This window comes from Scatophagus argus, chromosome 9 (genome assembly GCF_020382885.2).
Source record: "Scatophagus argus isolate fScaArg1 chromosome 9, fScaArg1.pri, whole genome shotgun sequence".
Lineage (NCBI taxonomy): Eukaryota > Metazoa > Chordata > Actinopteri > Scatophagidae > Scatophagus > Scatophagus argus.
The window spans coordinates 13,603,298-13,627,696 of record NC_058501.1 but is presented as its reverse complement, the minus strand read 5'-3'; the positions used below and the strand labels follow the sequence as shown (position 1 = coordinate 13,627,696).

Sequence of the window (24,399 nt, the reverse complement as noted above, 5' to 3'; positions counted from 1 at the left end):
TCAGTGGCTCTTGGCAAACTAGATCAGAAACATGCCGCCCTCCTGGTCTGACCTGAGTGGGGATAGAAAAGAAGTCCACGTCCTCCAAATTACTGAAGCCGACTCTCCGATGCGACAGTCGGTCACAACTTCGTTTCTATGCAATAAATATTTAAATGGTCGTTCAGAGAGGGACTCCTAGCATCAGGGTAGGATGTGTTGGATAGTGCTGTCCTAAGTGAACAAAGCTGTTGTGTCCGTGGCCCTCCGGTTCTCTGTCCCCACACTGCAGCTGCATCGCAGCCAAGCCCCCGAGGGCAGATGTTTAGTCAACATTTTATCGTGGCTACGGAATCAGTTGAACACAAGATGCAAACGAGAACATTTGGGAGCGATTTAACTTATTAACGCTTACAGACACAAAGGGGAAATTGGACCGTGGGTGTACTAATACAAAGCATTTAGAATTCAAAAAGACACTTTCATCCTCCCTGTTTGGCTGCATTTGCATCCCAGTTTGTGCACTGTTGCTCATTTACGCCAAGCTCTTTTCTTTGAGTCTTTGACAGCAATTCCTAAAAAAAAGGAGATTTTTTTTGGCATTACTACAAAAGAAAGCAAGCAGTGAATGGAGTTACTTAAAAAAAACTTAAAGTTTTAGTTGTTTTTAATTTCTAAATCCAGAAATTAAAAATTGATTACATTTAAAAAAAGGAAGGTCAAGGTGAATCAATTGTCACATGAACTGACATTACAATTTGTTTTTATTTCCTAAAAGGATATCAGTAACATTTTCAATGTAACTTTTCCAATGTCAAGAGAAGTGACCCCCCCCCCATGTACAGAACAGAAATGATTATAAACAATAACCAAACAATGGACAAATATGTGGACACCACATGGCGTTTGCAGCCGTCTGGCCTTGACAGAGAGAGCTAGTGATTTGTCGTCTTAACACCAGAGGTTCACCTCAGGACCCTTTGCACTGCTTGACATTCTGAATACCTTTTGGATAACAATTTATTCACTATTAAAACTGAAAGGAGTGTTGCATTTTAAAGAAAACTAGATCACACAGAAAACATGATTTCCAATAGCAGAGAAGTGCACAGATGAGCTGTCATGCTGTGTTGGAGCTCTGTTGGCTTCATGTCTTTTCACAACTTTGGAAAAGAGGAAGAAAAAAAAAATTGTCCTCAGGGCGAATTGCACCCTAACTACACTATGTTAGTCCTGTGCATGGCCAGGAACTGGCAAGGCTGTGGACGGGGTGGAGGCTGACATTACTGCTGGCCCTCCTCCTCACGCAGGAACTGGAATACAGAGGAGAAATCTTTATTGGCATAACCGCGTGCGCACATCATACGGTATATCTGATGGGCCAAGGAGCCGAGAGGGACAGGAGTCTTTGTGTTGGTGGCTGTGTTCTGTGCGAGGCCTAGATCCTGAAAAAAGAAAAGCAAACATACATTAGAAAAACCAACGGAGCTGAAAATTGAACTCAAAAACCAAAACCACCAGTCCGCACACCACAGAGAATTTTTCTTTATGTTGTAATAATAATATAGGCTTGATTCGCTTTTAAGAGGGACGTAAACTACTAACAGTTCACTGCATCATTTTAAGTGGTGAGACCAAAGATAGAAATTCTTCTTTTTTTTTTTCCCCAGCACTGCTTAAGTTGTCACGTGTATGATATATTCCTCAGAAACGAGTCCCTGGCTGACTTGTGAAAGACATGAATGAGAACAATCCACTCAAAGCAAAACATGAATGCATTTTTGTAAGTCTTCATTCCAACAACACGTTTAAATGTTTTCTTCACACTAAATAGAAGAAAGGAAAGTATTACAGTCATAAAATATGCTTAATTTCTTCATATTTATGAGGGTAACAATACAATACTAATGATCAAAACTAGTACACTAGTACGAGTACAGAGCTTTATGACATCAAAATGACCTTAGCCATCAACTGGGTGCCAAAGCCTCCCTGGTAGTTATTCCCAGAGGGGACTCCCTCCATGACTCCGGGCACAGGGTTGTAAGTGTCACTGGACCAGCACCGACCTGAACTCATATTCAAGATCTTAGCCAACAGTTTGGGATCAAGACCAAGTCTGTGAGTGAAGACAAAATCCATGTTAGATGAAATGTACTTTCACTGCTGCACCTGTCGTCATGATTTATAACGATGGCACAAGCTGCTATTTGGAACCAAGAGAGCGCGTTCACCTGATTCCCAAGTTCATCGTCTCTGAAGTCCCGATCATTCCGATGGCTAGAAGCATGTTGTTACAGATTTTAGCAGCCTGTGACAAGATCATAATATTAGCATTCAATAACCAACACCAGTTAAATTACTTAAATTTGTATTATTTAAAAGTTTGAATTTCATGAAACAACTGACTCACAGATCCACACATTCTTAAAACTCACATAAAACTCACAGAAAAAAACCCCAAAACAAAACAAAAAAAATCATATGACTGATAAATGCATCATGACAATTTCGGGAAAATGTGAAAAACTGACTCATACCTGTCCAGTTCCAACTTGACCACAGTAAACCACATTGGCTCCCATGCAGCTGAGAAGTTCTTTGGCTGCAGTAAATTCCTGCTCTACTCCTCCAACCATAAAAGTCAGTTTACCCGAACTGGCAGCGCCCACACCTGGGAATGAGAAATTGTGCTTGTATGTAAAGAGCAGTGTGCTAGCAGAGTTGATATATCGTGATTTACAAAAGTTTCATCAGTTAGAATGCAGCAAACAAAAGAGAAACAACAAAATGAGCTAATTCGTGCATAAAAGTAATCACAGTAAATCGTAGCAGCCAGCTGCCATCATTTACAATGTATGCTTTACAAAATGTGGAAACATTTGGGGATATTTTTTCATTTAGAAAAAAAAAGTTACAGCTTTTAAGACTGAAGTTCATGGTATCTTTTTTAGAGCTCCAAAAAAAAAACAAAAAACAAAAAAAAAAAACACATGAAAGGTAAATCAAACTTCTCAAGATGATTGATCTCAAGACCTCTCAAGATCCAGATTTTCTGGGGGACTTATTTTTTTGGGTCATTAGACTTTATTTTTGATATGGATGAAGAATGAGGGGCAACATGCAGTGAAAAGCCCCAGTTTGGAACTGAACAAAGATCGAGCCTTGTTACTAAATGCTCAACCAGATGAGTTACTGGGGCATCCCCATTATACTAACTGACAAAGCTTTCTTTGGAATGTCAATGTCCAAAATAACCTGAATATTTTCAGTGAGATGAAATATATTTAAATATCATATTTTATTGTTTGTTGCATATCATTTACCATGTCTATCCATGCAAGTTCTCTTAGCATTTTATTATCAATTCCAAATATCAGCAACAAAAAGAAAAAAAAAATATTTGGCTGTAAGATTTATTTAGGATGATGCCTGAGCATAATCCAGATAACGTAAAATAAATACATTTGTCAACATCTCTAATTGACATTTAATGCTTTTTTGGAGTGAAGAAAAACAGGCTTGTTTCTTTCAGCAGTTACTATGAAACTAATATGTGGCAATTATCAGAATTACAATGTGCCCCACATAAGATGCAATACAAATGAGAAAAAGTATTGCATGTAAGGTTAAATGCTGCATAATAATACGAATACACTTCTAAATGGTAGAATTAAAAAAAAATGGAAAGATGAATGGCAAGAATTATCATGGCCATTTAGGCATCAAAGTATGTCTTTATCTATATATAGGAAGAGCCATTTCTGGATATGCTTGTACACTTGTTCACATGGGGTTAAAATCTCAGTTCTATACAATAACCAGGTGCAAGCCACATGGGTGCCTAGAAATTAACCAACATATTCTTATAATTAATCCTTAAGTTTACAGGAAGCCAATGGAGAGAAGCCAAGACGGGTGTAATAAGTTTCCCCCTCCCTTGTCTTCGTGAGCAGTCTGCCAGCAGCATTTTGTAGTAACTGGACTCTATAATGACTGAGCTGCTAGAGACAGGTGGGAGATGCGACAATCAAGCCAAAATATAACAAAAGCATGAGTGACGGCTTCAAAATCCATATAGAAAAATATGCAAAATTTGACAACTGAAATAGATTTCTTCGATTCAAAGTGATATGCAACACAATCACTTGCTTTGCTGCAACACATAACTTATGATTCAGCCATATTAAAGAATTTCAGACAAATTGTCTGGAAGAATATAGAAACAGAGTTGTAACAATGAAAATGGAATTACTACAAGAGGTGACATACAATATATTGGGAAAATAATTTTTAGGTTGAATAGTTTAATTGGCTGCATATGGAGGCAACTCAGGAGAGTAATTAACAAATAAATTTCAACTTCAACAATTTCATACTACTGAGTTTCTGATTTATAATTTTAATTGTTACAGTATGACATGGTGCCCCAATTCTAAAGAAACTGAAAAAGATGATGTAAGATATCTTAACAGCACAAAAAGTGTAAATATCTGTACAGAACATCCAGGTCGTGGTTCAAAAGCTTACAAAAGGTGTATTTCTTGCTTAAAGAGGAACAATCACAACACATGGAGCACAGCCTTTGGTTAAAATGCCGAAGCTGTCAGAAAGCAGATTTGAGGATTCTCTCCAGTGGAAGCTCAAGTGACAGACACATTTAAAGAGAGAACTGACCTGAAACTGGAGGGGAGGAAAAAAAACTCATCTACGACCTAACCAGCAGACAATTTGTCAATTGTAATCCATTTGTTATTTTCAGGAATATCTATTAGAAATTTCTTATCAGATCCAGCTCCTATCAGAGTAGTCCTAAATATAATTCTTCCTCTGTGAAATTACGACAGTTTCTTTTCACTAGACATTTCTCTTCTCTTCCACCAGTTTGCCGGTTTCCATTTCAGACCTCTACTTCACTTTGCCAACTAATCCAGTTCGAGGAAAAATGGAAGATGGCAGTTATCTCGTCTGGTCCGTACATTTTTTTTTTTTCCACAAGAAGAAACAGCTATCAGACACATGCTGACTCAATTATGTTCCCACCACCACGTGTGCTTTCATGTCTAAGCTTTAACCACACTGGATGTAACAGTCACTGCCATGCCACTGCACTTCTTTTGATTTCCGTCCGACAACTGGAGATGTTCAAAAAGTTTCATTTAGGAGCTAAAACCTGCTGATTGACATGATGTATCAAAGTACGAATTACACTTCAGTTTGCACTAGTTAAACTTCCACTGCCACACACACACACACACACGTCACACACGGTGGAAAGCTGGACAACTTTAATCCATGTGCACTACCACAGGACGGAAGCATATAAATCATTACTAATCTTTAGGGCCTGGCTATAAAATGGACCAAAATCAATTCAAAGAAAGCGGCTGTCCGGACGCTGACGAGACTGAGTTCAAACAATCTGCGTGTCTGTGTGGACCCCCAAGAAAGTCAGAGAACACACACTTTACAGCTAGGAACATTTATGCAGGCAGAAGCTGCTCCTCCTCATTTTCCTTAGTTGGTGTTCTTTATCAACCGTAAATTAACCAAAAAGCAGCTCAAGTGGCAACACATCGGACTTTTCAACATCGCAAAAACATGACAGCTGAAATGTTTGAAATTCAACTTTAACATTTAACTTAACATTAAATGCCATCCCCTTCCATGAAATGTATTGCTCTAATCAAATTCAGAATAAGTGCATATTAGACATGTTGTTTTTATATGGTTTTTTTTTCAATTGCGTATATGTAAAATAAGATGAGCAAACCATATACACAATATTTTGTTTTTTTGTTTTATAGTGTCCTAACTTTTTTTTTATGCTTGAGGTTGAACTCATACTCAAACAGACTTTACGGTCTACCATGAAGTAGTTGATTAATGACACTACAGAAAATAAATCTGCAACCATCTGAATAACTGATAAATTGTGGCAAAAGCTCTTTTCTAATGATTTCTTGCTTCTCAAATCGGAATATATTCTGGTTTTTCAGACTTTCTTGATATTACACTAAATATCTCTGGGTAAGGGACTGTTGGTATGACAAAACAAAATGTCACCATAAGCTCTGGGAACTTGTGGGATTTGTTTTCCTATTTGCAAAACGGCTTTAGAGATCTAACATGCTGGGCTGGTTGGAATAACAATTTTCTGAATAACACAAGCATATCAACATCTAACAGATAATGTATGTTCTCAAAAATTATACACTCACTTGCCAGCTCACCGAAACCCTCCAGTTTAGATCATCCACTTATTTCAGTGAGGGCTGAATAAATACTAGAAATGGACCTCAGTATAATGTAATGTGTTTCACAGATCCACAATAGTCTCCACAGTGACCATAAAGTTCAGTCAACACATCTCTAAAACATGTTAAAGATATAATGTGCATCATTTCCGCATTAAAAAGACATGAAACAACTAGATCTTTAATATGTTGTTGAGTTGTGTACTTACATTCTCCAAAATATTTACAGCAATGCTCAGTGAGAATGAACATTGTTAATGGTGCCTGAGAACTTTAAGTCCAGGTTTTATTTGTGGCATATCATCATAATCTCCAGCAGAGTCACACAATGAGAAAAGAAGTCAGCAAATGCGACTAAACAGAACGCAAGTAAAACTTTAAAACATTAGCTCATCCATGAACATTTCTGCCAGTCACATCTCATTTTCATCTTCAGTGGTGGTTGTTTAACAATAAAGACAACATCTCCCATAATCCCACACTACTGATGTCATTCGTTTAGATTTTACTGAGAAACCACTAGTGGCAGAAACTAAACACTGCACATGAAAAAAAAACCCTAAATATTAAGACCTTTGTGATGTGTTGCAGGCCGGAGTTTATGTATTTCAAGATTAGACAGCAAACTGTAATATATATTATGCTACCTATGATGTGCTCAAAATAGTGACATTTACCTCCTGATACAGGTGCATCCATAAAAACTGCCCCCATCTTCTCAGCAGCAGCAGCCATTTCTTTTGAAACAGCTGGATCAATGGTGCTGGAGTCAATAAGCAGTGAGCCTTTCTTCACCTTTCTGTTGAGAAATGCACCCAATTTAGAATCTGCCTTACATCATGGCAGTATTACACTGTACTGTTTTTGTATTGAAGGAGAAACAAAAGTACTTGAGAATGCCATTGGGTCCAGTGTACACATCTATGACATTGGGACTAGAGGGAAGCATGGTGATGATGCGGTCAGCTTTGTCTGCTACCTCAGCAGGATTATCTACAATCTGAGAAAACACACAAAGCACGAGGTAAGAAGAGAGAGAGAAAAAAACAAAAACAGGTGGAGACTATTCAGAAATTAAAAATGCTTGTGTACATTTTACAGTCCTACCTGAGCACCCAGCTCTTGCACTTCCTTGCAGGACTCCGGGAACACGTCAGTAGCAATGACTGGGTACCCGTTCTTCAGTAAGTTCTTTGCCATTGGGTTTCCCATATTGCCCAAACCAATAAACCCCACCTGTGTCTTCGAGGCCATAGACCTTGTGGAGACTACAACATAATGGCCAAATATATCAATAATAAGGCATGATATCCTTGTTATATAAGAAAAGACATGATAATCCTTTATTAGTCCCATACCTGGGAAATTACAGTATTACAGCAGCAAACAGGATAAAGAGGGTGTATGCTTTGCACCCTCTTTAAGGATAAGGGAAGGATGTGCATTCAAAAAGAATAAATACACAGGGAACAAGTACCTGCAGCTGTACACAGTACAGAAAAGAAAACGACTATTTACACTAGAGTCCCTCATATATTCAAGGACACAAATGCATTGTCCGTTGCAATGGCCTGTAATTCAAATGTGTTCGTCCTTCCTGACAAAGTCATCTGATCCAATGATGCCAAAGCTTTTCTAATACTTACGTAACTACTGATAACAGAGCATTCTTACAAAACACAAGCATGCTTATTTCTTTGCAAGTTCAAATAAATAAGTCCAAACACAATTTTTTTTACTGCAGGAGTGTTTCTAAACTCCAAATACACACAAAGATATCCTGAGAGGTTGTTTTACTACCATTTGATTTAAATATCTAGATGGCAACACTTTATGCTGCAAATTAAACCACATGCACACCAGACACATAAATTCTTTAAGGTAAAGAATGTGAAGCTCAAATGTTCAAGTGGCTACAAAGAGTCTGACCTAACAAGGGCGCGATGAATTACATTACATAAAATGCCATATATGAGAAGTCGGGAAAGTGTTTGCTGGCAGTTTACACCCTTCGCTGTTTTGAATTATTGCCGTCCAGATGCTTGGCAGTTGACACACAGCTCTGGCTAACAACCCAGCATGCAAACAAAAGTATTTTTAACAGAAAAGCTCTTACATATAACGTCTGGTACTGAGCAGAAGCAGCGAAAATGAACTCAAACTTCTCTTCTAACATCTGAAGCAAAAGTAGCATTTTCATGTCACACACCGCCTTCAAGTCACAACTTCAGCTTCTAAACTAAGCTAAGCGACGTGCACAATGCGTAGGCGGTCTCAGTTTGTTCTCCTTACCAAATGCAAAGTCAACATGCTTGCAACACCTTCCAACTAGGTACCGAGACCCTCTCAGCACAGCAGCCATGCTTCTTTCCTCTTGACCTTACGTATGATGTAATAGAACGTACGTTAACGGCAGTTGCACTATCCAATCAAATAATAGGTCTTGCGCAGCACGGCCTCCCATTTCAGCCAATGAGCTGCAGGGGAGGGTCTGAAATATGTGTATCCTTGAGAAGAGAAATCATTGCTAGTACGTATCATTTTTAAGGCGATATATTTATCATTTCACGTTTGCTAAGAGTAATATGAATCCCTAAAGCATAGTGAAATGGGTTCTACATGATACCAGTAGGCCTCCCATAAACAAAAGGTGGTGTGATTAGGTAAATAGAGTTTTTTAAATTATTTTATTATTAACTTGTTTGAGTATTTTCCCTTAATGCTACTTTACGAATCTATTGTTCTGTTTACTGCACTACATTTATTTGACAATATTAGTTTCTGTTTAGTTTGCAGACTGAGATTATGAATACAAAATGTAATCAATGTAATCTAATAAATGATTGTATGTAATTATAGAAAAAGATACGCAGTAGTACATATTATGATTGAATAAGCTTTTCCAACTGCAACAGTGTCGATGCTTACAAATAAATGAGTATATAATATAACTTAATACCTCTTCCGCCACTGAAAGTAAGAAAAGTAATTTAAAGTATTTAGTTAGTTACATTCCACCACTGCTTGTAATTTTCGAAAAATAAGTTAGGTTTATTAAAGCTAGGTTTTAAATGTTTCGTGTATGTAAATGCATCATAAACGTAGACCTATAATACATTCATGGAGTACATCCTATGATAAAATCTTTATCGTAACCTTTTCTGCATAATGTAACACAAAAAACATAACTTGCACTTGCATCGATGCTCCATGACATCATTGCTTATCCTGTGTGACACTGTTCACTGTCTGCTATCTCAATTTTTCCATATCGCATTATTTCAATTTTTCAGACTGGTGGGATTCCCACTCAAGTCCAGTTTCCGGAAATGACGCAATGTTGTTATTATTCCAGGAAGTGGGGACGGGAAAGCACTGAACTGCGTCAACAATTGTTTTATGATACATTCGTATTTCATCTTTTGCTCAACATGGCAACAGGGTATGTTTCAGGTTTATTATATAAATATGAGTAATAAAACAAAGGTTGATGTTATATATGTTCGACATATGTTTTTGAAAGCTACCTCGAGACAGCGTTGCTAACTGTTTACGTTGGCTAACCTTGTCCTCCAGTTGATAGCAGTGCTTCTCAGTTAGCTGCTCTATTTTCGTTAAGGGCGTTGTACATTAATAATCTTAGACGGTGCGTTGAACGAGTTAACGTGAATATTTTACTTGGAAGATTATTCATTTCCAATGAATAAATGTCGCTTTGCCTTGCGGTTAATGCGTGATCTTGTCTAATGAAGTATGTAACTAACGTTAGCTAGCTAGCTCCTTAGCTAACTATGCTCAATATGATCAGTATTTTTACATGAGGCCTCACCTCGTAGCTTGCCGTAGTCAGTTGTTAATTTCAGCCACTGCTGATGACTTTCTACCAAATTTGTTTTTAGTTTCTTAAGTTAACTACATCAGGTTGAGAATTTCGGTGATTGTTGGAGATGACTACAGTGTTCAGAGTTTCCGTTCATCAGCTAAAGTGTTTTGACTGTCGCAGGCCTAAGTTAATTACGTCGGATGGAAAGGCCCATGTAGAACTCGCTTTAATCAGGTGCCTGTGTTTTTGGTGTTAACTTTAAATAAATGTCATTTGTATGAATAAGAGTCCACTGTTACCTAATTTATTGTGTATGAGGTGGCACTATGACAATACTTAAGAATAATGTAACTGAATGTTGTGAAAGTGTACTGAAAGACTAGGTACTAGGTTAATGCAGCTAAAAGTGTAGTTATTTCTCCAAACAAAGGCTAAAATAAGAGTGAATGTCGATCATACTGATATAGGTTAAAGTCTTAATGTGTAAGGTGTAAAGTGTGACTGAATACCCTATTAAAAGTAAAACTACCAGCAAGGTGTTACACGTCATCATTATTTACAAAGTCATTATCTTCACAGATAAAGCTAAAGTATAAAAAGTCCAGTGACAAAATTCAGTAAAATAAATTTATTTGGTAACAACAAAATCAAACTCCGAGTCATTGTTTGCAAAATTAAACCATCCGTTTATGTGCTGAATTACAAATGTAGTCTGGAAATGTAAAGAATATTCGTATTTGTTATTAGTATTGTTAATAGTAGTAATTTTTAAGTTATATTTATCAGGAATTTGTCTTCATATGCTCTTCAGTTGTGGTAAATAAAAAAATCAAAGTTGTATGGATGCACAGTACTGTTAATCGCTTGTATTGTTGTTGTCCATCATGTGCTGAAAGTGAAAGGTGAAACCTGTCCCGTACTGTAGACTTGCCTGGATTTCCCACTGACTAATTATCATTTTGGTCGTCATTTGAAAGCAACTTGTCGGTGGCAAACCTAGAGTGTTTTTTTTTTTACTTCATATCTTGACATAGACTTTGAGACAGTCTCTGTTATACTAAACTGTCTCACACGAAGGGAAGGTGCACGTCTATGAACCCAGTAGCTCACAGTCGTATACCTACACCAAAGCCAAATTTATCCAAAAGTTTCTTCAAGCCAGACACATATCTTAAATTAGAACACAGATCATATGTGCTTCAAACATGTTGGCTGTTGAGCTGATTGAGCAAGGAATCCATCATCACAAAAAAAAAAAAAAAAATCAAATAAAGCTATTCAAGGCTTAACCAAATGAGCCTACATTTTAAGCCAGTTAAACCTAACCCTACTATTGTGGTATTACCCATCATCTTGTAGTATCCTAAATTCTTAAATATCAATTATATTTGATCTCCAAATGAATGTTAAATATCGTGTCCTTGTGCACTGCATTCTGTTTCTGTTTTAGATAGCACTGTAACCTAATTGGAATCAAGATTGCATGATTTAAATTGCTTTTACTGTAGCTAAAATGAGACAATTGACAGGTTAAATTGTGTTTTATTTAATAACAGTATACAGTAATTCTAGGATTCTCAGTGTTTTTAGTGTATACAGCTGGCTTGCTTCTCCGCTCATTTTCATTCATTGTAAAGAATGGTATTTCTGTTGTTTCTGTGTTATTTCTAATCATATATTGTGTTGTTTGCCTCTTCCTGTGTAGCCACTGCTGATTAATTTATGGCACTGTTCCTGGACGGGACTTTATTACATGACGACATGGACACATCAAACTTTGCCCACGTCATCTTCCAAAATGTGGGGAAGAGTTACCTGCCCCATGCTCCCCTGGAGTGTCATTACACCCTGACGCAGTTCATCAAACCACATCCAAAGGACTGGGTTGGCATATTCAAGGTGAATAATGCACCTCAATCTTTTATAAAAGCCTTTGAAGAAATATATAAATAAATATTATTTATTATTCATTAATAGTTGTATAAGAAGTATTGTAATGATTAGACCATGTTATGTACTGGAAGGTGAATCTCAAACGTGCTTAATGATAATGACATATTGGCTGCCTAAGCACGATTTAGTGTGGGGCAGGTGGGAACAAAATATTAATTCAGTGGTGGGTGCAACTGGGCAATTTTGAGTACAGCCTTTTCATGTTTATTTGAAAACTGAGCCCAGAAGGGGGAATGGAGCATTTTGCCCCCCACCACAAACTTGAATGTTCCACATGCATCTTGTTATAGGAGCACATTAAATAGTTAGTGAATTTAGTGAATTGTGTATCAGGACATAATCACATGGATCCGTCCTCCTCTAGACCAACATGCTTTTTATTTACTAGAGATGAGATGGAATCATACCAGATAAAAAAAACAAAAATAATCAAACCAGTGTTTCTGTTGTTTTCTGCCTACATGTGCTTCTAGTGTTAAGAGTCATAAATATACTTAAATATACTTAATGCCATTAAGCCAATGAAGACAAATTGTTGCAGTTTTGCTGAACATCAGAGTTTGAAAATTTTCATGCCTTTGCCACTGATGAAAATCTATATTTATTGTGTATCTGAAAAATTCCCTATTTTCAAAACTTTGTGTGTGCTATCCATGATGTTTTCTGTGGGATTGTGATATGAATGTACATGGAGCTTTTTGCCAAGCCCCCTTGAGAAATGAGGTCATGTTAGGCTGTCGGAGGTGGATCAGGTAATGCCTGGAGGCTGTTTAAATACTGGAATCAGCTCTCTGTTATAGCTGGATGCCACATCACATTGTGTTTAGCCTCAAGGTAGGCACCAACTGCCAGTGTAGATGTTAAAATCACTAATTCTTGAGCCTCTAAAACACATAGCTGAGCTGGAAAAGGCTGAGTGCAGGATCGTAAATCCTGTAAGTGTTCCTGGCGCTGCTGACAGATGAGACATTTGGTGCCAGGTTCTTGCGTTTGTATGCGTAGAGATACTTGCAAATGCTGTGCATCAGAGTTAGGAGTGTTGGCTTCTTAACGCTTATTTAGTTGCTGTTGGCTCTGGGATAAGCAGAACAAGTTCTTCCTCAAACTGTTTGGATTTCTAACACTTTCTTTTGGTGTCTTATCACTTTTGTGTGCTGTTGATCTGAATACAGTTGATGGTACAGATCATTCTAGCTAAGTAATGCAGATTAAACTAGAAAATGTCCTGCAGTTTGGTCAGTTGGAATGTGTGATTGTCAGTAAATTGGTTTAAAGAAATACAATTTTGAATAATTATGAGTTAATTAAAAATGAATTATTTGCAAATGTTTTATTGCTACGCTCACATATCAGCCTTAAGTAATTTACAAATGTTTAAATTATACACTTTTACTTGGCAAGTCAAAGAAAAACTAAATATGCTGTTGATGATAAATAGACGGGGACAGGTTCTTGTTTGCCCACAGACAAAAGCAGCCTTTGGCCCTTTGATGTTGGAACATTTACCATGCTGCGTGATGCGAGCTGCTCTCGGCTTCATGGAGGAATGTTGTTGGGACAGGTTGCCGGAGTGGCCTAGGAGAAAGCAAGCACTGCTTTATAATTAACCTGTCTCCAAGCACAGCCTCTCTGTGTGATTCATGAACAACTCGCTCCTGAATTTATACAGTCTGACTGGCACATAGACAATACATTACATCCTGGAGAAACACTGCCCCTGGCTTCTGTCAGCTTTCTTGCAGAAGTATGACTTTGCTGTGGAATACTCTTGAAATGCGCTTTAATTAAAATGAAACCTGTTGCTCTGGTAGGCCGTTTCACATTTGTAACTGCTTATATGTTTTGGGGGATTTTACTTTTGCCTTTGTTTTTTGGGGTTTTTTTTTCTTTCCTTATGGTGGCTCTACGCTGTCTCTACCTCCTCTCCTTACATTCATACACATTGCAGACCAGTCTGTTGTAAGTGAAAGAGTTTCTCTCAGAGTTTTCACTCACCACCAACTCTACCGCTCTAATGAGTGGACTGGTAAGGGCTAGCCTTCAGTAATGACACTCACTAACTAGGTGCATGTTTTAATTGCTTCCTGTTCTTTACTGCTGGAGGCTGGAACTGCACTGGTAACAATTGGGGGTTTTGGAGCACCAGGCTCTGCTATCTCTGGCTCAGATGAACACTTGTGGTATTGTAGCTGTAGGCTGTTTGTACACAGGTGAAAAAGAAAATTAGCCAGATAGTGAAAAAATGCCTGTCCATATCAAAAACACATGTTGCAGCAGTATAATAGAAGGTGATCTGACTGCATGATTTTAAAATATAGTTTGAGCTAATCTTTGAAATTGACAACACACGACTAAATCTATGTGGCAGAGACTGATGCTGTAGACTTGTTTGACTAGAGTTGTTGTGAATGCGTGCGTGAGTGTGCACACCGAGAGCCAGCCAGCTCGATGTGACTCTGATTTTGTTTGACAGTTTTATGGCACCAGGCTGAAGTTATGGATGTATTTTCTGTACTCCCCCCTCATCAGCCATCAGTTAACAACACATAAAATACGTATAATTACATTTTGGTTTTCATTTTCAACTCACCTATGTATAAAATTTTCACCTATTTTCCTCTTCCTGTTAGAAGTGAGTTGTAGCTACAGTTCCACAGTTGGGCTTGTTCATGACAAGGGCCAGACCATGTGCACATGGTGACCAGGACTTGGAGTGGTTTACAGAAGTCATCATTTTTCTTGTTAGGGGAAAAAAAAGTCACAGTTTGTATGGTCTTACACTATCATCTCAACATAGATTTTAAACCCCATGATTACTGTAATAAACCAGTTTGAGATATTTTGGAAGTGGCACTGTGTGGATTCTAGGAAGTCTCGCTGTTAATCCTCCATTGTTATTATCCTACACTGATGTGGTGAGAACGTCTGGTTGAATGGATTCCCCACTATGTCTCACAGGTTGGTTGGAGCACAGCAAGGGACTATTACACATTCTTGTGGTCGCCTCTCCCTGAGAACTATGTGGACGGCACCGCAGTCCACAGAACGGTGGTCTTTCAGGGTAAGATCATACCATAGTTTTATATAACTTTGACACCTTTTAATAACCACATATCAGAGGGCTGTTCAGAGGATCGTTAAAGCTGTAATACCAAATCAGTGCATGAAGTAAAATGAGAAATTTTCCCCACAGATTTCTGTTCTGGTGCTAATAACATTTCAGTTTATGTGTGTTTTTTTTTTTTTAATTTTTTATGCACTTTTTATTAAGTAACGGAGAGTGATATGAAGGCTTGACATGTCTTATTAGCTTTTAAGATTCATACCCCACAACACCACACTGAATGCAGATCACATGGCTGTGATCACACACGTTGCACAATGGCTTGTGCAAGTTATATCTCCATCCTTTTTCACAAATTATAACCGAGCAAAGTGCACTTTGCACTTTATAGCTGCATTTTTATGAAACTTTAGAATAAGTGTGCAGTTAAAGATATTCAGAGAACTGGTGTGACTTTATGGTTGTGGCGGAATTTCTTTTACTTTGCCTCTCTTTACTCAGCTGTATGCTGAGTTCACTGATTTGATGCCCTTCTTCCCCAGGATATTATGTCCCCAATGACGATGGGGAATTCTACCAGTTCTGTTATGTGACGCACAAAGGGGAGATCCGAGGAGCCAGCACGCCATTCCAGTTTCGTGCCAACAGCCCTTCAGAGGACGAGCTGCTGACAGTGGAGGATGAATGCAACTCTGACATCCTGGTTGTCACCACCAAGGCTGGCTTTCTCGAGGTGCAGACTGCTTCAGCAGTGCAACTAAATATATAAGTGTCCTCAGATCTTAATTGGCTGCCACGTCCACAGTGGCTAATTAAGTCTCTGAGTTAATAGTTTGAGTTTGATGAATACATAATGTAGAGTGGTGAATAACATTATATTCTGTTTGAGCACTGTGCTGTACTTTGTTAGTGAAGTGAATTATTATGTGAATGGGCTAAACATCTTGAACAATTTATCTTTATGTGCAGCAAAAGGTCGAAGAAGCCCAGAGAGAGAAAGACGAGCTGTTCAAAAACATGGCCCTCCTGCAGCAGGAGAAGGAGCAGTTGGAAGCTGAGAAGGAGAGCCTGCAGAAGGAGTGTCAGCTGGAGAAAGAAACCTGTGCCCAGCTGAGAAGAGAGAACCAAGTAAGAAGGGACTAAGCACATTGTTTGAAGGCAGATATGTGTGGCAACATTAAGGGACGAGAGAAAATGTTTGTTCTTGTTGTAAAAAGCTTTGTCAGTGAAGCATAAGGCCTCGCTTTTGTTTTTTTTGTTGTTATTGTACAGTGTAGTTGTTGCTGGTTGTTAATTGAACACTGTTACATGTGGCTCTCATTCTCACATTTGTTCCATAGGACAGTTTTACATTTTGCCAAATAGTCTCTTAGCACCCCCTAGCGAAAGACTGCAGATATGCAAAGCTTCCCAAACTCGTGATCCACTTAAAGTATAAATCATACTCTGACAGATATGATTGTCTGTATGATCAAAGTTGTAATTCAGTATTTTATAGCATTACGTTAAGTCTTAAAAGCAGTGTCAGTAATAATTCATATTGCTGTCCTGTGCCATAAATCTGCTGGTTTTAAAATGACTTTCAGATGAAAACATGATTACAGATTTTGTGGCTGTTAATTTTATGACTATACTTTTATATGATTTTTTTATGTGGTGTGAATATAAAGATTCCAAAATTCTGTCTATAAACAAACTGTAAAAAAATAATTTCCTTTTGCTTTTTTGATGTCATCTTCATTCAGTCTGAAAGCTCTCCATTGAGGCATAATGTTCATTTTCAGTTGGACTTGAGTTTTAAAGATGATCGAATTCTTATATTTTTGAACAAATTTGTGACAATTTGAGGCTAAGATTCAAAGTGTTATACTAGACAGGAGTTTAATTCGTCTTGATTCATGTAGGTCTTGTCACAAACTGGGATAAAAGTAATTCATTAGATAATGCACATTTTACTCGATATTTTAATTGTTGTGCTTTTTTTTGTTTTATTGTTTCCAACGTCATATTTTATTGTCTTCTAGGAAGTGCAGAATTCTTCCCAAGCCCTGCAAGAGGAGAAAGAGGAAGTAAAGAGGAGGCTGGAGGAGGCCACAGCCAGAGTTATACAGTTAGAGGAGGATCTGATTGGAGTCACCCAGAAGGGCTTGCAAAAGGAAACTGAGCTGGACAGGTGAGTTCAAGGGGTGAAGGGGTTGTTGCAGATTCATTGAATTTCTCGTTTTGGTTATATGCACAGGGAATTCAATTTTTACCTGATTGTGCAAATACTCAAAACATTATTTGTGAGAGTTTTGTGTAAATGAGTGCTTTTAGTTATCAACTTGAAAGTATGTGAACCTATGCTAGTGTGAACATCATGTGTTTCTGTGTTTTATATGTAACTTTTTATCTCAGTGTCTAACAATTTTTATGACTTTTTCTTTAGTCTCAGGGATAGAGTGAAGAAACTTACATCAGAGAAGGAGGCACTTGAATCACATCTGAAAAATGAGAAAGATGAAAAGGAACTCTACAAGGTAATGTACTGGTGGTACTAAGGAGTTTTGTTTGTGTATTTCCTCATAGGAGTTGAATAAAGATAAATAAAATACAGAGTGTCAAGGCTCAGGTAGATAGCAGCAATGTACTTTTCATGTCATGTGATCATTGTGTTAATGGAGTTGGCTTAGTCATGTTTCAGTTGACTGCTATGTTAGGGACGGTTTTACAGTCTGTAGATCTAACAACATTTTTGTCATATTAGATTCCCCAAAATTGGAGGTCCAGTTCATTGACGTTTCCAGTTCTGTTTTTCACTTTTTACTACTGTGATTATTCTGCACACTCTTGGCCAAACATTTAGTCTAAACAGGGCAGGCTTATTCTGTCTTCCTCTGGTCTGTCTGGTGTTTCTATGTCTTTGTTGTGGTGGGGACAGCACAGGAACTGGGAGTGCCACATGTACCGTCGCCATGGAAATAAAGCCAAAAACCCATACCTAATTTAACTTGCACATCACACTGGGTCTGTTGCACAAGGAAAACTTTATAGGCCTATCTCAATCTCTGTTTTGTAATTGAGGTCATGCAACATTTATTTTAATAGTTGTATGCTCTTTGGTACATGATTGTGATTGGTGTTATATAAATGAGGCAAAAGCCAACAACTTCATGTTTTATAACTTCTCATGTGTTTTATAACTTCTTCTGTGTGCGGACATGTGTTTGCATGTGTGTGTGCGTGCTCACCAGATTCACCTGAAAAACCGGGAGCTGGAGAACACAAAGCTGAGTGCAGAGCTGCAGATGCTGAAGTCTGTGGACGTGAACAAGGAAAACACCATTGCGCAGTTTAAAGAGGAGGTGGGACGACTGCAGGCGTGCCTCACTGAGAAGGACAAGCAGTACAGAGAGATCCTGGCCAAAATTCCCCCCTTGGTACAAAGAATTTTATTTTGAAGCTTTAAAAATGTCACAGCAGTGGTGTAGATTTGTCACATGCAGTATTTAAAATGATAGTATGATAATTTGAACATATTTGTAACAATAACGGGACAAAGAATAATACATAATAACACGTGACCTTCAACAAAAACTTTTTTTTTTTCTCTGGCAGGGAGATATGAAGGCTCTGAAGGAGCAACTTCGGCAAAAGGAGGAGCAGCTCCTGGCCAACCAGCAGCAGTCCTCCTTGTTAGCTGCTGAGCTGAGGGACGTCTCGAGTCTTCGTGACCGTACCATGTCTGAACTTTACCACATGAAGCTGGAGGCTGATGCCCTTCGCCAGGCCAAGGCTGAAGCTCAGGCTCAGTGCAACCGCCTGGAGCGCCTGGTAGAGCAGATGAAGGCAGAGGCCAAGCAGGAAGCTGTAAGGATGACAGTCAATATTGCTAACAGGCTTTATTGATTTCATTAACTTTATATGAAACTTAACATTTACTATTACACATATTTGATAAAATTGTAGGCACGTGGTAGATGATGAGTGAATGTAGAAAATCTAATTAAATCTGATCCAAAATGGAATTCAGTTGATATAAATATTCAAATTCAAATATCAAATTGACACGTATGGCCATAGTTTCAGAAAGTAATAAGAAATCATTTTCAAATCATCTTTCAAAAAAAATATCCCAAATAATAGTCTTAATATCATGAGAGCTCGGAAGTAGGAGGTGTCTTTTTGGTTGTATAATACTGTTAGATGTAAATTTATCATTTCACTGACCCATGTGTGTGTGTGTGTGTATATATATATATATATATATGTATATATATATATATATATATGTATATATATCATTAAAGCAATGGACTGTCCCACCATATGCAGAGTGTTATGTATGGGTGAAGCCAGTGACTGTGAACAGAAACGAAAAATCTTTCAACGGTTGATTTTACTGGTTCTGGCTTTTAAGGAGGCTGTACTTCTTTCCATAATTCAGACTGATTTACTTTTGTAAATTTGATAGCACTTGTTTATTGTAAAAAGGCTACGAGACATTGTAGATGATTACTTTCAGTCATGAAGGTGTTATTAATAAAGGGTGATTTTTCTTTCTCTGCAATCTTGCGGAGGTCCTTGCAAATGGCCCATCACTGTATTTGGTGTCTGATCTTTTGTGCTGTAATGTGTTTTCTTGTCACTAGACCAAAGCTGAAGAGGAAACTGCAGACCCAGCTGTTGTAGCAGAACTGCAGAGGGAGGTGGAGGACCTGAAGCTGCGGCTGCACATGGCTGCTGAACACTACAAGGAGAAATACAAGGAATGTCAGCGCCTGCAAAAGCAAATAATTAGACTCTCTGAACAGCAAGGGGTAGGTCTCACAGGATAGCAGCCAGCATACTGTATACGTGTCCACGACAAGTGAAAGAACAGAACCTGAATCCGTTTTGCCGATAGACAGTTTTCTGTCCATCACGTCTCAATAACTGCCCTCAGAAGTAAAAAAATCCACTGGCTGCTACACAGTTTGTGTTGCTAATTTCCTGAGTTGAATAAGTTGCAAATCACCCTGAGGTTAAGAAAATTTGTTTTTATTAGCATTTGGTGAACTTATAAAAGAAATTAACACACTTGAATGTCTCTTGGTGAAATTAATACAAACTTAATTACACAAAAAAACTTGTAATTGTTTTTGCTCGCTTTTGTTTATGTTTGTTTTTGCTGTGTACTGATCGTGTCTGATTGTGCCTGTACAAATTTATTGTTTCTTTCATTTAATTGTTTTTTAGTTGCATTTAGAGCTGTTAAGTTGTTTCCCCTGTCTGTAGGAGCTGAAGAGAAGCTCAGCACAAGAGGCCACAGTAATCCCTGCATCAGTGAGTCCAGATACATCAGTGCCAGGTACGTTATATCTATCTGTGCCAAAGTAAGTGAATCACGCAGTATCAACCTGTCATTTTAATAAACAGATGACAACGAAATGACTTTTGGCTTCAGCAAAGTTTCTGACTTGCCTTCATATTCCTTACAGGGAGTCCAGGTTCTGCTGATCCCATGCTGGAAGCCATCATCCAGGAGAAGCTCAAAGGCATAAGCAGAGAGGCATCTGACAGGAATGACAAGTACAGGAAATGCAAGCAGATGCTGGTGGTAAGAAAATTGTTATTTGGATCCTTTTTTTAGTCATGTGGCCTCAAATTAGATGTTCAAACCATGTTGTCAAAGGCCAAAGGGACATACAGTATGTGCTCTTTCTTGCATTGTTAGATGGAAGAATATGATAACAATGGCATTGGTTAATGTCTTACTGCTCTTTAGGAGGAAAAGGATCGTAGCTGTATGTTTGCTGATGAGTTGGCTAAGATGGAGGTGAAATTTAAGGAACAGCTGAAGACCAATGAGAACCTGAAACTGCAGTTGGCAGCGGAGGAAGATCGCTACAAGGTCAGTTCATTCTGCAGACAGAGAACATACACTGTGCTCAGGCACTTTGCTGCTAGTGATGCTTTGCTCCTTTCAAAGCAGCTCTGTTTTTGGACACTTACTGTGTTTTTTCCTGCTGGGTATGGCTGGTCTAACTCAGGGATCAAGTCTTTGATGCTATCGCTCCCCTTGAACGCAGTCACTCTGACAGTGTTGTTTATGAGCAGGCCTATCTGTGAGACGACATTTTACTGCTGTTTATGTCAGGCTCTGGAGACAAGGGAAGCTTGGCTCTGAGGAGCCATCTCCAGTTGCCTGGCTAATGCTGTGCTTGGCTCAGGTCAGGCGGATATTTGCTTAGTGTCTCTGGGGAATTCAAACAGGTTGTTTTGCTTTGAGCGATACTGTACATAAATCAGTCCTCTGCAAAGGGAAGCCTTTTATGGCTGTGATCAATTAATGTCATGCACTGATGTCTGAAAGTATTTCAGCGATACCGTATTCAGTCAGCAGCACAGTCTGATCGGAGCTGAAAATGTCCCTTCATTCCTCTTTTTTTGTGTTTTTTTTTTTTTTCACTTCAGAGCCAGGTAGCTGAGAAGGGACGGGAACTGAAGGAACTGAAGGACACACTAACACTTGTCATTAAGGAGAAGGAAAAACTGGAGGGGGTTAGTGACAGCTTTCATTTTCTCTTTTATAGACTTCTTCCACTCTAAAAATTCCCTGAAAAGTGCCATTCCTCTTCAATTTTCCCTCTCCCAATCTGGTCTGTGTTTAATATCCCTCTAATTGTAGAAGCAAAGTAAATGACTTCTTATTTTCCATTCCATTACTTTGGACCACAGCAAGGTCCTCACTGGCCTGAAATATTGCTTCGAGGTAATGCTCTTATAGCTAAGAAGAGCAGAATGACCCAATTTGAGGTTTAGACTGTAAATTAAATTGGCGTCTGCAACTAACACCAATAAAACACAGCGTCCCATTCCCTTTGAAAACATGAAGAGCTTCTTTTTTAATGAAAGCGCTAATTAAACTGTTTGTGTGAGAGAGAAAAAGCAAGAAGTCGCAGCTCCAAAGCTGCTGTGTGATTTTAAGTGGTCATGTATTGCTTGCCTTGACAAACTGAGAGACACAGAGAGATGAAACCAGATATGTAACTCTTCAGAAAAAATGTTGACGCTCATGGTGGTATTTATTTTAGCCGCTGGTCTTTGTTGTTTTGGAAGAATTGTTTAAATGCTGCTGTTTCCTCTCCAGGAGCTCCAGAAGGCCAGCGGCAGCAGGAAGGGGGATCAGGGGGCCAGTGAGAAAACCAGTTTGGAGAGTAGCCAGTCCAGTGTGCCTTTATTCCTGCAGTACCCTGTCCCATACACCCAGGATGCCCCCACCCCTCTGCTGGTCTCTCAGAGCCCCAGCAAGCTGCATTTTGGGAACCCTTACTCCATTTCAGACTCAAAGGGTTGGTTTTATTTTCAGGAAGTTGCATGCACCTTCTCCTGTCACAACTGCAGAAAAAACAGTATCTGCAGTAACATTATGTATTATTGCTATTATTAGTAGTAGTAGCAGTGACAGCACTGTTATTATAACATCATGTCTCTGAATCCTCTCCTTGCAGATGAAGGAGATGAGGAGTTCTCAGATGACCAGCTACTTAGGCTGCCTCCTGTGGGCCCGCCCTCCTGGGACAGCAATGTGGTGTGTATCCAACCCACCCGAAACCACAGCCGACCAGAAGGCCACGAGGAGTCAGAGGAGAAGCAAAACAACAATGTAAGCCTCTCATACTGTGCTATGTGTATTCTCTCCCATGTGCAGTATGCAGGCAAATGCTAATGATTAACTTCCTTTCCTCCTCTGTGTTAAGTGCTCACAAATGTGAGTGCATTTCCTTGTTTTTTGTTTTTTTATTTTTTTTTTTAAATGCTGCTTTACCTTTTCTTCCCAGGGTAATAACCACGAAGAGCCCGCAGCGACTGAAACTCACAGCCCATTTGTGAACGATGGACAAACTCCTTTCTGCTTTGATCCCAGGTAACACACAACTCACATGCCCAAGCTCTCATAAATGCTGTCCAAGTTTGCTGCACCCTACGTTTTTGTAAACCTGTGCATTGTAACATGTGTAAAGTGTTTGTTCTGCTGCACAACCCCCTTTTGTTGGGAGTAGTCAAGCAGCAGGCCACCCACATCGCAACAGACAGATGCCCTTTATTAGCCTGCACTCCTGGTTTGCCCACATCATCACATTACTGCTTATTAACATGAGCTCTCTCTCTCTCTCTCTCTCTCTCTCTCTCTCTCTCTCTTTCTTTCTCTCTCTCTCTCTTCTTCTGTCCTCTTCCTGTGTGCAGCATGGACATGAAGCGATGTCCGCTGTGTGAGGTCATCTTCCCGCCAAACTATGACCAGAGCAAGTTTGAGGAGCACGTGGAGAGCCATTGGAAAATCTGCCCCATGTGCAGCGAGCAGTTCCCACTGGACTGCGACCAGAAAGTGTTTGAGAATCACGTGCTCACTCACTTCGATGGCCACCCGCTCAACTTTGACTAGAGAAACAGAGAGTCAGCACATCCGCTCTGCCTACTTCCTGTCACCACTGAATTAATTCACTCTGCACTCTTTTCTGCATGTAATGGTGTGAAGATCCATTCTTTAGGACTATACTGACTTTCGCTTTGTTATTTCAACTTAGAGAAACACTTTGAAGTGATGTGACATTTTGAAATGACATTGTAATTCAGTGTATATGGCAGGGCTACTGAATCTGTTTGCTAAACATGTTTTTTTTTTAATAGATGGAAGATTTCCAGTTATTTGGATTTGAGGAATAATTTAGGGGGATAAGACTGTTTTACGTACACCTAATGACTTTAAATTGGCTCGGCTCTCACAGATCTGTTAGCCTACAGGATGTAACGAATCAGGGAAAGAGATAAGTGTTTACCAAACTTGCATTTAAAACATCCATCCCAAAAGCCCCCCCCTAAAAAGTTACTGTACAAGTCATTTGCACATTCTTTATAGAAAGCAGCCTTGGTGCACTATATGCAGTCAGGGAGAAATCTTCAGTGATTACATTCAGACATGATTATACAGTATATCATCAGATCATCTATTTTAGAATAATTAAAGCCAATGATATTGTGAAAGCCTTGATACTTTGTGTATGATAGATTTTTGTTAGGTTTCCTTTGCTTTGATTTGAATTATTTAACTGCGTTTTTGTGTCAGAATTCGTAAGAACCTTCATATCATCAGCTAATCAGTGCATGCTGAGCTTCTGTTCAATTTCCTTTCATTCTTCTCCTTTACAGCATTAAGTTAATACATTCATAGCAATGTTTCATTTAAGTGAGTTTCATGTATCTACTATGTACTAATAAAGTCTGATTGAAACTGAATTGTGTCCTGGTACAGTTAACAACAGTCCCACATATCAGAGGTGACATTTTATTGTAAATGTAAT

The 24,399-nt window shown here is 38.7% G+C and overlaps 2 protein-coding genes across 2 annotated transcripts; one reads left to right on the top strand and one right to left on the bottom strand.

Annotated features, from left to right (window-relative positions):
* Positions 1-725: 725 nt before the first annotated feature.
* Positions 726-8,678, bottom strand: hibadhb (3-hydroxyisobutyrate dehydrogenase b). Its single transcript, XM_046398466.1, has 8 exons — positions 8,529-8,678; positions 7,344-7,504; positions 7,127-7,236; positions 6,914-7,035; positions 2,520-2,653; positions 2,214-2,290; positions 1,942-2,098; positions 726-1,424 (listed from the first exon to the last, which is right to left on the bottom strand). Exons 1-8 carry the CDS (start codon positions 8,596-8,598, stop codon positions 1,263-1,265), a joined length of 993 nt encoding a protein of 330 aa, XP_046254422.1. The 5' UTR covers positions 8,599-8,678; the 3' UTR covers positions 726-1,262.
* An 843-nt stretch (positions 8,679-9,521) lies between these two features.
* tax1bp1b (Tax1 (human T-cell leukemia virus type I) binding protein 1b) lies at positions 9,522-24,334 on the top strand. Its single transcript, XM_046398465.1, has 18 exons — positions 9,522-9,678; positions 11,765-11,958; positions 14,971-15,073; positions 15,619-15,809; positions 16,046-16,204; positions 17,101-17,249; positions 17,505-17,595; positions 18,310-18,495; positions 18,674-18,925; positions 19,708-19,875; positions 20,333-20,405; positions 20,536-20,654; positions 20,823-20,948; positions 21,512-21,598; positions 22,188-22,389; positions 22,549-22,703; positions 22,879-22,964; positions 23,285-24,334. The coding sequence occupies exons 2-18, from the start codon at positions 11,782-11,784 to the stop codon at positions 23,481-23,483; spliced, it is 2,523 nt and encodes an 840-aa protein (XP_046254421.1). The 5' UTR covers positions 9,522-9,678; positions 11,765-11,781; the 3' UTR covers positions 23,484-24,334.
* The last annotated feature ends 65 nt before the right edge of the window (positions 24,335-24,399 follow it).